Source organism: Solenopsis invicta, chromosome 14 (assembly GCF_016802725.1).
Source record: "Solenopsis invicta isolate M01_SB chromosome 14, UNIL_Sinv_3.0, whole genome shotgun sequence".
Classification (NCBI taxonomy): domain Eukaryota; kingdom Metazoa; phylum Arthropoda; class Insecta; order Hymenoptera; family Formicidae; genus Solenopsis; species Solenopsis invicta.
Window position 1 is genome coordinate 16,006,205 of NC_052677.1, and position 15,584 is coordinate 16,021,788.

General features: G+C 31.0%; 1 protein-coding gene across 4 annotated transcripts in view; it reads left to right on the forward strand.

The window, feature by feature from the left end:
- The first annotated feature begins 547 nt into the window (after positions 1-547).
- LOC105207796 (otoferlin) overlaps positions 548-15,584 on the forward strand; it is a 35,990-nt gene continuing 20,953 nt past the window's right edge. For 2 of the 4 annotated variants that reach the window (XM_026132277.2, XM_026132280.2), the window contains exons 1-4: positions 549-1,316; positions 7,952-8,010; positions 12,493-12,681; positions 14,785-15,059. In XM_026132277.2, coding sequence (XP_025988062.1) covers positions 1,238-1,316; positions 7,952-8,010; positions 12,493-12,681; positions 14,785-15,059 — 602 coding nt within the window. In that variant the 5' untranslated portion in view covers positions 549-1,237. Of the gene's footprint in view, positions 1,317-7,951; positions 8,011-12,492; positions 12,682-14,784; positions 15,060-15,584 lie in introns of all 4 variants that reach the window. The other 2 variants (XM_026132278.2, XM_026132279.2) reach the window with 2 other exon arrangements.

The window sequence follows — 15,584 nt, forward strand, 5'->3', positions numbered from 1 at the left end:
AACAAGCTGGAATCTCTCTCAATAAAGAATATGACACATGTAATGTATGAGGGTAAGATTTATACATTTTTATTTTGTGTTTGTTGTGTATGTTTCTGTGTACGTGCCCTGCATGTGATTAAATAAGCTAACATTTGTTTTTATATAGATAAGCTTTATGTGTATATAATTAATTATGAAATTAATTTTGATTATTAACGTTTATTTAAAATTTTTGATATATATATATATATATATATATAAAATGAAATGATATAAATTAGATGGGTTCCATTAAATATTCTAAATTTTTTGCATTTTTTTCCAAATGTCAGAATTTATACTTCAATATTGCAAACTATTTTACTTCATATTATATATCTCATATTTATTTACATGTATAGTAAAAATGTTCCGTAAAAGATAAAGAAAAACGTTTAAAAGCTTGAATTTTTGAACGCATCGTTCAGATATCTTTTCCTCTAAAATTTTAGAGAATGTTTTTTCCATATTTTTTTATTTAATGTCCTCAGATAGTCGCGTTTCGGTTCTACGAGCCCGTCGCCTCATTTTTCGTTTTCGCACCACGTTGGGAATGCACCTGTCGCTTGATTAACTCAGCGACGATTCAGTGTGACAAGCGCGAGAGATGCACGTCACCCATTAACGACGCTCGGTGAACGCGTAATGGTGTACGCCGGTTCCAGCGAGTGGTGACGATGAAAACCGGCTCCGACAGCCACCACGCACCACTGAGGGCGCGTGCGCCAATTATTCCCCCGGTGCAAACTCACGGGGGTTGTTTAAGGCGCGAATTCTCGGAGGACGGAGAGCAGTCGACGGACCAGCCTCCAGAAGGCACGTTCGCGCCGGGATCGCGCTCTTCCGCCAAAGGGTGACTGAAACTCGACATATCTCAGGATTCGATTTAGGACTGCTCCTCCTTTACCTTGACCCCGCTTGACCTCGGCTGGTCACGGACGACACACCTGGTTCGATAACGTACGCAGCAACGAATGGAGAAGAGATTCCTGGCTCTGTTACATAGATTCCCTCTATCTCGTTGACTCCCTCAAGATTCTACCTGTAACTGGAGCAATGTCTGCGAGCTACGAATGGCGCGAAAACGGTATCGATGAAGTATACGGTATTATGGATGACACAATGAAAGCTCGCACGATCATTCAGGATTAGATGACGGAAAGATCTGGCCTCTATTCAGTGATCTTTGTAATCGCGGCTCAGCAGCGAAGCAAGAATGTCGCTCGTCGTTATCTTGAAGAACATTCAGGGTCTCAAATGCAAAGGCGACAAGGTTGCGAAGATCGATTTTCGAGGTAAGCATATGACTCGGAATTTATTACATCGCTGACGTTTGCAGGAAATGAAGTTTTAGATGAGTGCGATTTGAGTTGATTTTTTGTGCTAGACGACGTACTTCTCAAATAAATCACTATAAATACAGAAGGAGAAAAAGAGCGATTTGCTGTCTGCAAAATCGACTCCAATAAATTATTCTTTTCTCGAAAAATAACTCTGGAAAAATTTATTGTTACTTTTTATGCGTTCTTAAATTAATAATCATTTATTATCAGTCTCTTATTTTTTTATTTTATAATTTTAATATATATTTTCTTTGACTAATTTTATTTATTGTTATACCGATATCCAGAATTTTTTTTATTTATTTTTTTTTTTTTTTTAAGGAAGAAATTAGAAATTAATGTACAAAGCTATATTATCTTTTAATTCATGTATAATAATTATTATGCATAAAGCATCTTATGTTTGATTCATAACTATCGTGATATCTATTATCTAAATATTCTCGATATTGTTAGCTTATTACTATGCAGATTCCATAGCTTAATGCACGCGTTTTTCACGTGCTTCGATGCATATCTGCACGTCCTTTGGCGGTCTAGTGCGGTTATATTCGAGCGATTGATTGTATCGCAGATTTGTTTAACTGCAGAATTGTCAAACCTTCAAGAGACGCTCCGGGTCAATCTCTCTAATTTTCGGGTTAATCAGTTGTAGTCGCGTACTGCTATGTGCGAACGATTTTCGAGTTAACTAGTTGTAGTCACATACTGCTATGTACCGATGACCGCTTTTCGATAATTGGCGAACGTACGTTAATCAAAATTTTTCGATAATTGAAGCATCGACAACGGCAAGAGATGCATTTTCCTCTTTGTGATTTTTAAAAAGTACACTTTTTTGTTTTTATTTTGCGAAAAATGAAATGATAAATTGAATATTTTTAATATCAATTATGCATGGTGTGCATCATGTATTGTTATGTTTTATTATTATTTCAAAAATACAGATTGCACGTTTTATTTATATTGTGTATGATATTAAATAATCTGTTGTTACACATTGTAATTTATGATTTACGCGTTTTAAGAGAAAGAATAGAATTCAATGGAAAACGGAATGATTATTCTACTCTTTTAAATCTATCATTTCAAATATATTTATAACTTGTCTCTAATTATCTATTAATATTATACTTACTCTCTTTATTATACACAGCAAATATTAGTAGTAATACTTTTCTCATATGATAATGATTCCATCATAATTACCAGAACTGAAGGAAAATTTAATTACTTGTTCGAGGGTGTTCAGATAATTAACATGTTTTTACTCTAATAACACTATTGATTTTATATACGTTTTCTAAACAGTTATAAAATATTGGGAAACATTATGAAACGTTCAGAAAACATATATAAAATGTATATGAATATATCAATATGTGTTGAGCAGACATATTTGTTGGATATTTATATCAGCTGAGAATCACATAAAATTATGTTGTGCTACATATTTTTTCATACTTTCTCGAGATTCTAGCCTTTACAGTTCTCAAAATAGTATTGCTTTACGCTTATGTTACCGTGAGATTGTATGCATGGAAATTTAGACGTAAGCAGCGAGAGACGCATGCCCTACAGCCTAAGTTCTGCAAAGGGAGAGAGAGAGAGAGAGAGAGAGAGAGAGAGAGAGAAACATTTCATTTAATCATACCTGCCCCAGTTTGTACGGATGCTTTGTACCAAAGCTTGGTAGACGATCTTGAACTACAGTGCACGTCAGTAAAGAAAAAGTAGCGGTGTCCAGCATCTATTATATGTGCAATTATGCGTAATGAGGAATTAGAGAAGGTTGTGGTTACGAGATCATGAGTCTCGAGTTCGAATTTCGAATAATTTGCTGTACTACAATGGGAGTTTCTTGCTACACGATTATAATATCTAGCTTTGCGGATTATCAACAGTTGTTAGGATTATTAACATCGAAAGCATCTAGCGTTGGAATTATGACGTTGATCTCAACGTGAATTACGATTAATTCGCTGTTAAACGCGCAGGCAGTGGGGAATTTAACGAGGAACGTGAGTTTTCGAACGTCTGAAATTTGAAGTCTAGGTCTCTCTGCAAATATATCCGTAAATGAGAAAATCCTCACATTTTTGTAATAATTAATTCTGTATCCCTAAAAATCAGACGAGATATTTAAGTAATGAAATAGATGAAATGACAGAATGTCTCTGTTTATTTAATTATACATGATTTAATTATACATTTAATTATACATTCATTTGAGAATTAAAAATAAAATGTCACAGAATGCGTTCTCGACCTTTCAATAGAAGAAATACGTTATAATAGAAATGTTTTAATTAAAAAGTGCACATATTTTTAATCTAATTTGAAATAAAGAACTAAAATAATTGTTTCTGGAACCGCATAATAGGATTTTACGAGTCTCACGGGCTCGAGTTTCATTTTCTTTGTGATTATTCATTATACTGTGGAAACTTTTTATTACATAGAAATGAAAATATAAAAGAAAACGATATTTGATATACATTTCAATATTTTGTAATATAACAACTTTCTGATATTATTTATTGATAGTTAAAAAAGTTTTTATATAAAATTTTATACAAATTTTATACAAAAATAAAATTATTTAGAATTACATATTCTGATATATTAGGATTAATAATAGTTCAACAAAATATCACTTTTTCTTTCTCTCCGAAGCGTCATAACATTATTAGCGTTTTGAGTAAAGCTGAAGTTTTGAGTTAAATCGACATTAAACGTTTTTAATGCTTTTTAATGTTGTTTTACAACAAAAAAGAACCGTGTTTCTAAATAAAATTAATGACATTTAAAAGTACAGTTCAAGAGTTTTCAAATAAATTTTCATGATAGTATGACGACTTATTTTCGTTAAATTATGGCTGTTTGAATATTAAATTTCTGTATAATCTATATAGTACAAGAAAAAATGATAAATGCCATCATCGTAAATTCAAAAGCAAACATTTTAATAAACTTACATGTAGACACGTAGACAAATAAACAAATATAAAAGTTGACATGATGCTCTTTGAAATCAATGGTTTCGCCATTTTGAATTAATAATTTTATGTAGTAGTGTGTACATTCAAATTTTTTGTTGTCGCATATTTAAATTTGGTTTTTTTATACTAGATTTTACAAAAAGTCTAAAATTCACAAACAGCCGTACTTTTATGAAAATTTACCATACGATCACAAATTAAAATTCATTTAAAAGCTCTTGAATTGTATTTTTGTATGTCTTTAACTTTATTTAGAAACAAGTTTTTTGCTGCAACAAATATTGAAAAGTAACAAGAAACGCCATTTTTGACCCATTTTACTCAAATTTCAGAAAGAATTTTAATGGTGAACAATGTAATTAATTCGTAAATACACATCATATACACGCAAGAACATTTGATTATGAAATTAACGCGTTAACGGAATTCATAAATACTGTATTACATCACATTGAATTGTATGATATATATTGCAGCGGAAAGAGACGAATGTTAAACTTGATCAAATAGAAGTGGGCGGATTTAATAAATGAATAGTTTCGCTCTGACGCCAATTACGGAAATAACTGTTTATCTCAAATATTAGCCGTTCAAATTGCACTTTCGTGTTTCTTCCTTGCAAATTGTAAATGACTCTTTAATTCTCTTGTAATCTTGTTAATGCTTCATATGTAATGTAGCAAATATACGAGCATTATATAAACGCAAAGCTAATTAATTCACCGTCAACCATTTTGCGGTATAATAAATACGATGAAATTAGCCTTGTATAATAATACGTTGCAATTAATTAACGATAATTACTCGATAATCATAAATGATAATGTGCATTCTTTCATGTGTAGTTGAAACAACAGCGGCTAATAATAGGGGGTATTAATAACCTAATAATGATGAGTAACTTTCTCCGTGTATTATGTGATCGTAACTGACGCCGATTATTAAAGAACAATCTATCATGACAATGCAGGTGTATGAACAGCGTTTGATGTTAAGATCTTTCATAAATTTACGTGATAGTCATTATAACGTTATTTTCATACCAGACATCGATCGTTCTCACTGTTAAAGTGCCCATTACTAAGCAATTTGCAAATATCCTCGAGACCGAATCGATAACTGCGTTTGTTATGCAAATAGTACGCAATGTTTATGCATTTGCAGTCGAATCTCTTCTTGTAAACGTTGTTCAGCTATTTCTGCATAATATTTGATTCCCTATTGTTTGTACGCAAGAAAAAGCAACGTCTGACGTCGTAGTCGTTGAGATTCGCGATATGGTGCGACATTTACAACTTGTTTTGCATAAAGTCACATATGGGCAGTACAGGAATGAATTTATAATAATCGCAACACAAACATTGCGCTGTAATTATCGCAAATATGCACATTTTATATGTTACATTTATAATGCAAGATTGAAAAGATTAAACAATCTACATTACTATTTTGTTCATTTATTAGATTTAAATAAAGGGAACAGCATAATTTTTAATTTAGAGTTTTTATGATTATTAATAACAACTATATTTTAATAAAAAAAAAATAAATAAATAAAAATACAGTATTAAGAAAAAAAATCAATATTTCTTAATTTTTTTCTAATTAATTTTTATTCAAATTTTCTAAAAATGTTTATTTTATAAAAATATAATTATTAAAAATATGATTTTACGCACACTCTCGATGACACACTCGATGGCACTTCTAATTTAGTTTGAAAAACCGAGGATTAGATTTGTTTGACTTTTAATAGAAAAAATTTTTTCTTTTAAATAGAAATTGAAGTTCTGTAAAAAATATTATGAAAGAACAGGGATTACGTTTCGTGCGTATCGTGTGATTTCATTGCGCGTTAACGAACACTCGCGTTTTCCTTCGATTGCATATGCGCCACGTGTAGCTGACCATGAAGCCCCTTATCTCTACGCGAAACTTTCTATCTCCGGGCTTTTCACCGGTAAATCGATAAAAATTTAGTTATGTTGATTAAACTTTCTCGCATGTAAAATATACCGCTTCTAACTAGCTTTCCGTATCTAATAAACAGGAAGATAATCGCGAGATTTTACACTAGATAAATAAGTTGCGATGAATAAAACAGTTGGATTTATGTTCTTGTAATGTTTTTGCAATGATCCGATTGCTGTATGTAAATCAAAAGCAAAACAATAACAATTGTATCTGATGAATATATATACATTTCTCTAAATTATCTCGCCTGCAAACTAAATTATTTTTATCGTTTTAATACAAGTACTTTTTGGTTAGTTTTCTTGTTAAATCGCAAATGGAACGCGTCACTCAAACTGGCCCACTTTTCACATATCTAACAAAAGCATCTAAAAAATTTTGCTGGAGATAACTAAGTGATCGACAAGCAAAAAAGACGATATGACACTTGTGCGATGTAGAAACGCGTTCATGAAAAATAATAGTACTTATTGGTGGCACATCTTTTTCGGTTGTTCACAAAAAGCAAGTTACTTTTACATTATTATTCCTAACAATTGTTGGGTGAATCGCAATAAGATTTGTATTGCATTCCGTATCTAGCATTCCGAGAATTCTGTGGTAGCGAAATAGCTGGAAGGTATTTACAGTTGTTCCGGAATAAAGGCATTTTGTGTTCTAGTTGCTCCAGAGGTATCTCTATTCCATGATTCTCTCTAAACCTAATATGTTCACTTTTACACTTTATGAATTTGCAGCGGCGCTCTGATGTAAAACCGCAAAATGTAATTTTAATTTGCCCCAGAGTGACGTTATTATTGCAGGCGAACTTGTGAAAAGCTTTTGAATTTAAAATGGAAGCTGATATATGCGTAAAACTAGGTTACATGAAATTAATATAAGCACTTTTCTGAGTTTCATAGGCAGGAGAATGTGTAAGATTATATTTACATCAGGTCTACATATTTTTTTATTATAAGGGAATTTTTTGTTTTATAAATTTATGTTGTTATTACTATATGTATATATATTATTTTTAGCATTGCTTTATTAAAGAATAATGTCAAAACTAAACGCGAATGTACTTGAGCGTTTATATAATTTTATAATCTTATAGTGTCGATGTAATCGTTCGTTTATCCGTCATTTTGCATTTTTATCCATTTGTAAGATTTGTCAGAAATGGATTAATTTTTACAAACTTTGTTTTTGCCAATAGATATTCAAGCATCTTAGCTTCATTGAGGTAATATATAAGTCAAATATTGACTGTAAAAATATCATGGTCAATAACATTTTTTAACGAAGTTTTTGGTAACGAATTAATGGTTTTTTGATGCACTACTTACATTCGTTGCAAGGGTTTATTTGATATGTATGCGCATGGTTTAATCTTATTTATTTCTATTCTCTCTCTCTCTCTCTCTCTCTCTCTTAAGCTATTTAATCATCTAGATCAGATGTTTATATTGTTACATCGACAGTAAATCTATAGTTTTTAATACAATGTCATATAACTTTAAAATATAATATAAACATTTTTTTTTAGCATAGTAATAAAATTTTCGGAATATTGAAATATTTTAAGTACAAATTATATGTATAGGAAATATTTTTTCTTGTTTGTTGCAGAAGTATCACATTATTCAAGCGTACTTGAAGACAATGGGGATGTTATTGAGGTTGAGCAGGTAAAGTTTCTTCTTCCATTTATGAAACGTTTCTACTTTTATACAACACGAACATCAGACCGACAATAAGTTTTGCAAAATCCCAAGAATACGTTTGCGTATACAAGATAAAGTTTCTGCCTCAATGGAACGTAGGATGTAGAACGTAACGCAGCAAACAAGAAAGCGTTTAATATGAGGATTATCTCGAGTTTTTTACAAACCATTGAATCTAACTTAATCTAATTCTTTTGGCAAATTTTAGATCCATTTTTTTTCTTATTCTCGCCACTTCAGCAAACTCGTTTTACATATTAAATTACATACAAATGTAGAAAAATATTTAAATTTACATTCAAATGATGGAAAAAATGAACAAATTTTGAATGTTATAAATAATCATGAGAAAAGAATAGTTTTAAAAAACATCAATTTTTTAAAATATAAATTCTTCAAAATTTTAAATTTAGACAATACATTGTAAAAATAAAAGTATTTTTAAAGAACAATCATGTTAGTTTAATAAATAATTTATTATGATTTGTATTCTAAAAAAAATTTTTGTTTTTAAATATTTTAATAATTTTAAGAATATCCTCAAACAAAATAGGGATACTACTTTGATTAATATCACGCTTCAGCTTACAGAAAATATCTTGAGAATATTTTCATTAGATTTCTAATTAAATGTATCTTCCATCAAATAATTTCCATTAATATGTGATGACACGTACCGATAATGACCTTTCAAATGAAACATTATTGGTTGGAGTGTTGAATTATCGGAGTGTTGATGTCTCCTGTTATGACCATAATTGTAAACGTCAGGAGCAAATATGCATGTTATCTGGGAAAATACCGATTCCGTCACACCTATATTACAAACGCATTAAATCATTAGGCGCCGCTCCTGAACAATTAAAACGCTCAGGAAAATGTTCAAAATATATGTATAAATGGCTCGTGGCAACCATTAGTTTTGATTTAATAAATAATAGTTAAATAATAATTTACTTTATTAAATAATATTGTTGTTCATTCGATATCGTTATTGTATTTATTAATAATCTTCTTGGGATTGCATGATAAAACACAATCTATAATTTATTATACACTAAATACTATTATTGCTGATTCAATAAATAACAAAGGCGATAATACAATTGGAATAATAAAATTCGAATAAAAATCGAGTGTAAAATTTTAAGACAATATGACCAGGAACTCCTCGAAAAAATTTACGAAAAATAATTAAATGCTTTCCTTAATAGTCCAGTAGTAATTGTGCTGCTTCTGTTAACTATTAATCTCTGAAAGTTTACTCCGTTCCGATTCTTCCTCTGATTCAGCTTGCATGTCTGTATCTCTGTAAATTAAAGAGTAATCTCAAAAGAGAGAAGAGAGCTTCATCAAAACTTTTCTTGGAAGTTTCCTAATCTGCATCGCAAATTAGCCTTACAATATAAATTGCACAATGGCAAAATTTTCTAGTATGCAGGTAGTCTAGTGAAGATTAGCGCTGGATTTGTCAGGCTCGTGATGAAACCGAAAGCGTGTTGATTACTTTTTACCTCGCGATGTAAGACAGCTCCGTAACCAGTGTATCCAATTACTGTTACGTTATGGTGATTTAGTAACGTGCTTATCTGCACGCGAAAGAAATGATTTAGAAACATAGAGTAGCTGCGGTATACGTATATGTCGTATCTATGAAAATTTAATTTATCAAGCATTATTAATTTTTAATAGATATTAAAAATGTTTTAGTTATTTACTGTTTATTTATTGGAGGAGAGAGAAAGAGAACTAAATTGGAACAAAGATCACAGATTCTTTGGCGCGCATTTTATAAAAGCGACCCTGTGACGGACCATTTTATTCAACTTTTATATCGCGGTCAAAGCGAAAGTGTATGGTAGTGGAATCGATTCCATTCGCTATACATGGCACTCGTGAAAAACGCAGTAAACATTTTTGCGATCTGAAAACTTACGTGTACCGATCGGTGCAACAAATGTGTATCACGAACATATTCCGCGATGGAAACGATTACCTCGCAATCTCATGCGAACGTATTCAGCTGGGAAACATAATCGTGCAACAACCAATGACGATTTTGTTGTTGCGATTCACAACATTGCTTTCCTCGAAGCAAATTTAATCATTTATTTTACGAGGAAATTTGTATATCGTTGTTTGCCGTTCGCGATAGCTTGTCAATAGCTTGCGGATGCATAATGGCAAAGTAGCTCTTTGTCTTCTGTTTTCTCTAAAATAGAAATTTCCATACATGTGCTCGAGATATATGTAACATGCAAAATAAGGGATTGTTGCGAAAATGGCAGATTTATATTTCTAACGATCGCAACGTATGCACGTGAGATAAATGTAAATCCGCACCGAACGTATACGAAATACTGACCTAGTTTATTACGTTCGGCAATTGCACGCGGACGCGGAAACTGCTTAATAAGAATCGAAAGCTCAATTCAATGACGTCGACGTGAAGCAATCCATTATGGCGCTTTCGCGTTGGAAAAGCCTGTCTGACAACGAGTTGCCTGACAGTTCTACCCTAGACGATGTATCGTCCCTCGTAAACGATCCACGAAGGGAAATAAATGTTTCGCAATATCCTGATAGTCTGGACAACGGTAACATGATGTAACTAATGAACGTGTCAAGTTTACATTAACAGTAGAAGTGTTACGCATATAAACACGAGAGTTGCAATTTTATAATGCTTTTAACATAATTAAGAATACCAATTTATTTTCATAAAACCTGCAAAGGTTGTGATAAAACATATGCAAATTGATATAAATTGTGCAAGAAGTTCCTCCGAAATGGATTACTCAATATCGATTTCTAGGATTAGTTTTAGAATTTCAGTACTCTCCTAATAGAAGCAGCGTAGATAATTAAATTGTTAATGTTGGATCGAAACAGAAAGAGAATACCTTTAATATTTCTCCATGTAAAAGGAAAAGCTATAATTCGTTCTTTTTATTTGCTCTTTACCAAAATTGAAATAGATCCGTGAAGAAGAAGATGAAAGAACTTTCACATAAATTCAATCCCGATTTTAAAGATTAAAAATTTAGTTAAAGAATGTTTAATAAAGAGTTGTTAATATATTTTCTGAAATTTATCAATCTTACTGCAGACATGTATTGAACGGAACGCGAACTTGTTTTCTGCGAAACAGGTGTGGGAAGAATTTGGCTCTGTGAAATTAAATTCCTAGTCTTTGAATCCACGAAATAGTTCAGCATTTTTGCTTGAGTTTTTTTATCCGTTCCTATTTTCATCACGTATAACTAAATTGCATTTACAAACATGGAGCACAAAAAGCCGTAACCTTTTTTGTATTAAATTCTGATTTTTCTGCTTCGAAGAAATCAAAGCTGTCACCATCGGGAATTTAGCAACGGTTAAATATTTTTCGATTCCACAAGATTGTATCAAAATATCTCTCTGATTTTATAAGAAACTCACGACTATTTTTAAGCCCTATTGATGATATGTTTAATTCAGCTGTTTCTTTGCAGAGATGGAGACAGAAATGAAATTGGAACGACTGTACGACGATGAGCGTAGCTTTATTAAAAATCACTAAGAGAAAAGGGCAGTTTACGTTTCTCGAGCGTAAATAATAAATCGTCTTTTATCGTGTGACAGATTGATGCTTAATAGTTTCCTCAATATCGGCTCTTTCTTAAATGTCGCGTAGTTTTCTCAAAGGCATTCAAAGGAGTGCTCACATTTTATCGATCTGCCATTTTTATTTATACATATATCCACATTTCGCGTGTAACGCTATTTTTCAGGCGTTTTCCTTTTTACACGTGCGCGAGCTGAATTCGTGCAAATTCGCAATAGAGATTCAAATCACCTGGCTTATAGCAACGTATAATCAATTTGTGAAAGTATCAGAAAAAGAATAATATTTCTCTTTGATATGTCCAACTGGAAGAACCTTTGTACACATTCTGTAAAAAAAATTAATGAATTAAAAAAATAATTTTTTTATTCTGTAAATATATTTTTTGAATCTAAAGATTTAAACAGTTGAACTTTACTCTTTCTCTCTTTCGGTTTATGTTAAAATTGTCAAAACATAAGATTTTTTGATAAAAAATATAATAAAATTTACTTTTTAAATAAATATTAAAATAATCACATATTAAACTTTTTTGTATGATAGAGTGCTTTTCTCTTTATGAACTAATTAATAAAAACTTTATGAACTAATTAATAAATGTTAAAAAAGATTTTTTATGATGACAAAGATTACTAATTTTTGAAAAGAAAGAAATAAAAGAATCCAACATTTTCTCACTTATTCCTGATTTTAAATGTGAAAAATTTATTTTTATCGAACAGCTGTTGTTCCGACTTTTATTAATTTCACAGAGCTCCTTGATTTGTCCATTGATTTTTTTACAGAATTATTGGATCTGACAAAATGTTCATCCTGAATAATTCTGTCTTCTTTTTTAGAGTTTTACGTGGAATTTAGGAAGACCAGTGGATGAGGCAGAAGTGCTGCAGTTGGCAGTTGTATCGCGCGGTGTCTTGAGAAATGAAAAAGTTGCAGCGAGGTACGGACTGGTGTTACAAACGGTGGTGCGCGAAGGCAAGATCCTGGTCTCGGACTCCTTGGTCGACCTCAATAACAAACCGCTTCCGGTACGTTCCAATATCGAAGAGAACAGCTAAATACGTAATCACTATATACGTTACATGTATACGCGGTACATAATCATTTCATGTTCGAATATCGCACATTTTCCATCACCTGCAAAATGCTATTTTCTTTATAAAATTTTAAAATCTATCTTTGCTCTTTTGATATTTTTAGTTTTTAATAATAATTTTGTAAAACGTATGATTAACGGTGTCTCAATTTTGGAGGCACCCTTAATCATTTTTATTATTTAAAATAGCTTTTATGTAATTTATTTCAGATAGAATATTTGTTATTAATGATATATGTTTTATTAATTTATTTATTATAATATAAAAAGCATATATCTAAAAATTATGAATTATTTTATGATAGAAATTAATTATACAAAATTTTTATTTATTTATAATTTACTTTTTGATATTGTATTTGCAATCATATAAATATCTTCAGTTCTTTTGAGAATTTATAAAATGACAAACAACTTGATTGTGGATTTATGGTAGATTTTTATTTGAAATAACAAAGTTCACATCATTATTACTTGACTTGAAACTCAGCTATGTTTTTGTATGAAAGAAAAAAAAAAGAGATGAGGCATTTTAAAATGCCAAGAAACAAAACAAAACTAAAAAACATTTAAAGGTTTGCGTTAAAGTAACAGCAAACTTAATTTAGTCGAGATAGCAATTTAAAATTTACCTTTTGCCCTTTTTCTTTCGCAGCAACCATACTAATGCTTTTCGTCTCAGGGAACACTCTAGCATGAAAAGTATCTACGTGACTGAAGTTTGTAACACATAACGGAAAGATGTGTTCAAATATCAGTGTATCTGGATAAGCATGTATTCACAAAATGTAATTTTTTATACCTACAGCCACTTTCTGCTTTCAAAAGATAAATATATTATGAATATGAAATTATCATTTTGATAACCGCATATTATGTACATATTAACAAGCTAGCTTGATTTTGCAATTTTGAGTAATTTAAAATTTAAAATTCTCTCGCTATCTCCCCTTTTTACATTTTCATATTAATTAATTAGTTAACAGACTCAAAAAAATTATCATACATAATCGTTGATAATTATTATTTTTAACTAACAATAAAATATGCTGTGTAGATATGAATTTTTTTTTAATGAAACATTTTTATCATTGTTATTGAAAAATTTATCTTAAGCGAAATTTTATCTTAATCGTTTTTCAGGCACATTTAACGGGTCACGAATTACTGTATTTACTGTGTACTTAATTATTCGGGACAAAAGGATGTGAAAATGAAAATGTCATCGTAAATTCAGAATAAATAAACTAACTTGTTACTAACTGCAGATTGTTAACAAAGTTGAAATACGGTATGAAAATTCTTCTCGTGAGTTAAAAATACGTTAACTTTTTTTTTGTGATCTTTGAAGAAAGTTGAATTGTACCATGTGGACTTTAACCAATTACCATACAAAGTATGTATGTGTATGCATCGAAAAACGGAGCAGACACTTCTTTAATCTTTTGGCAATTCTTAAATATAATTTAAACAAAAATTATATTTTTCAAAATTGTTTTAAAAATGTTTTAACATAAATTTGAAGGCAATTAAAAAAAAATTTTATCGTGAAAATAAAATTTTGACACTATATTTTTGACAGGCATCATAAATTTTGGAACTTTATTTTTACAAGATCGCGAAAAAGTGTTACAACGAAATGTGTATAACTAAATTTTTATTCTATTATTTTTACGAACATTACTATTTTTTATAGATAGAAAAATATTGGAAATATCTTCGTTCCATCGCGTACAACGTGCTTGTTTTGTTATTTATTCACTGGTAAATTCCTTTCTTCTATTTCGTTACATTACGTTTTGCAAATGGTACTGGTAATATCGGAAATTGCTACACGTTTTTAGATGACCGTGTTCATTTCATACCAGGTTGCTTTAGTTTATATCGCAGCATTATCTAAACGACTACTTACAACGAGCTTATACGTGATGTAAAGAACAAAGTTTGTGCACAATATTTCTTATTTCCGTTAAGCACCGATTATCTTAACTTCTATCGATCGATCTCTGTAATGCGTTACTGTATGTGTGTGCAGGCGGTGGTGTGCTTCGAAATTCGATACAATCCCCCAGACGGAAGTTGCAGCTCGTACGCGGTCTCGGAAATAATGGAGGACGAACAACAAATGTTGATCGACATCGAACAGAACATCGCAAACCTTGAGAGGAACCTGGAGCAAGCAAACAGCAGCTCAACCAGCGGGAAAAGAAGAGGCTCTTGGCATACTCCCGAGAAAACGTCGAAAAAGAGCTTCTTACCAAAGGGTGCTTCTGTGTCGACTAGTGAAAAATCACCCGAAACTCGGAAGCGGTGAGTGACACATAAATAGATCATTCTTTAGACAATAAAAAATTACTTTGCACTACTGCAATATAAAATTAAAAGTTTAATTAAAAGGGTCAATAAGAAATTGATCTTCATATAAATGATCGTAGTAGTAGTAGTAGTAGTAGTAATGAAAATGGATGGGACTATCAGTCGCTATACATCACCTAGATCTAAGAGTTCCTCTGTGACTCTCGCTAAAAATTACGTATTTAAAAATCCGTATATGTATACAAGATATGTGGTTTTTAAATTCACAACCTCACAATCACTTACGAGTTGCTCTGACACAGAGCCACATGATAACCCTAAACGATTAACCCTAAATTAATAATAGAATTATTAGAAGTTATAATTTTTATTTGTAAAAATATAAAGTTAGAATGAGAAGTATAACGTTTAATTTTATAACTTAATTTTTTAAATCTTGGATTTTATAAATGTTCTAGTGCATTAAATTTATTATCGCTTTAAGAGTAACGTTATTATAATTTGTACGATATATATCCG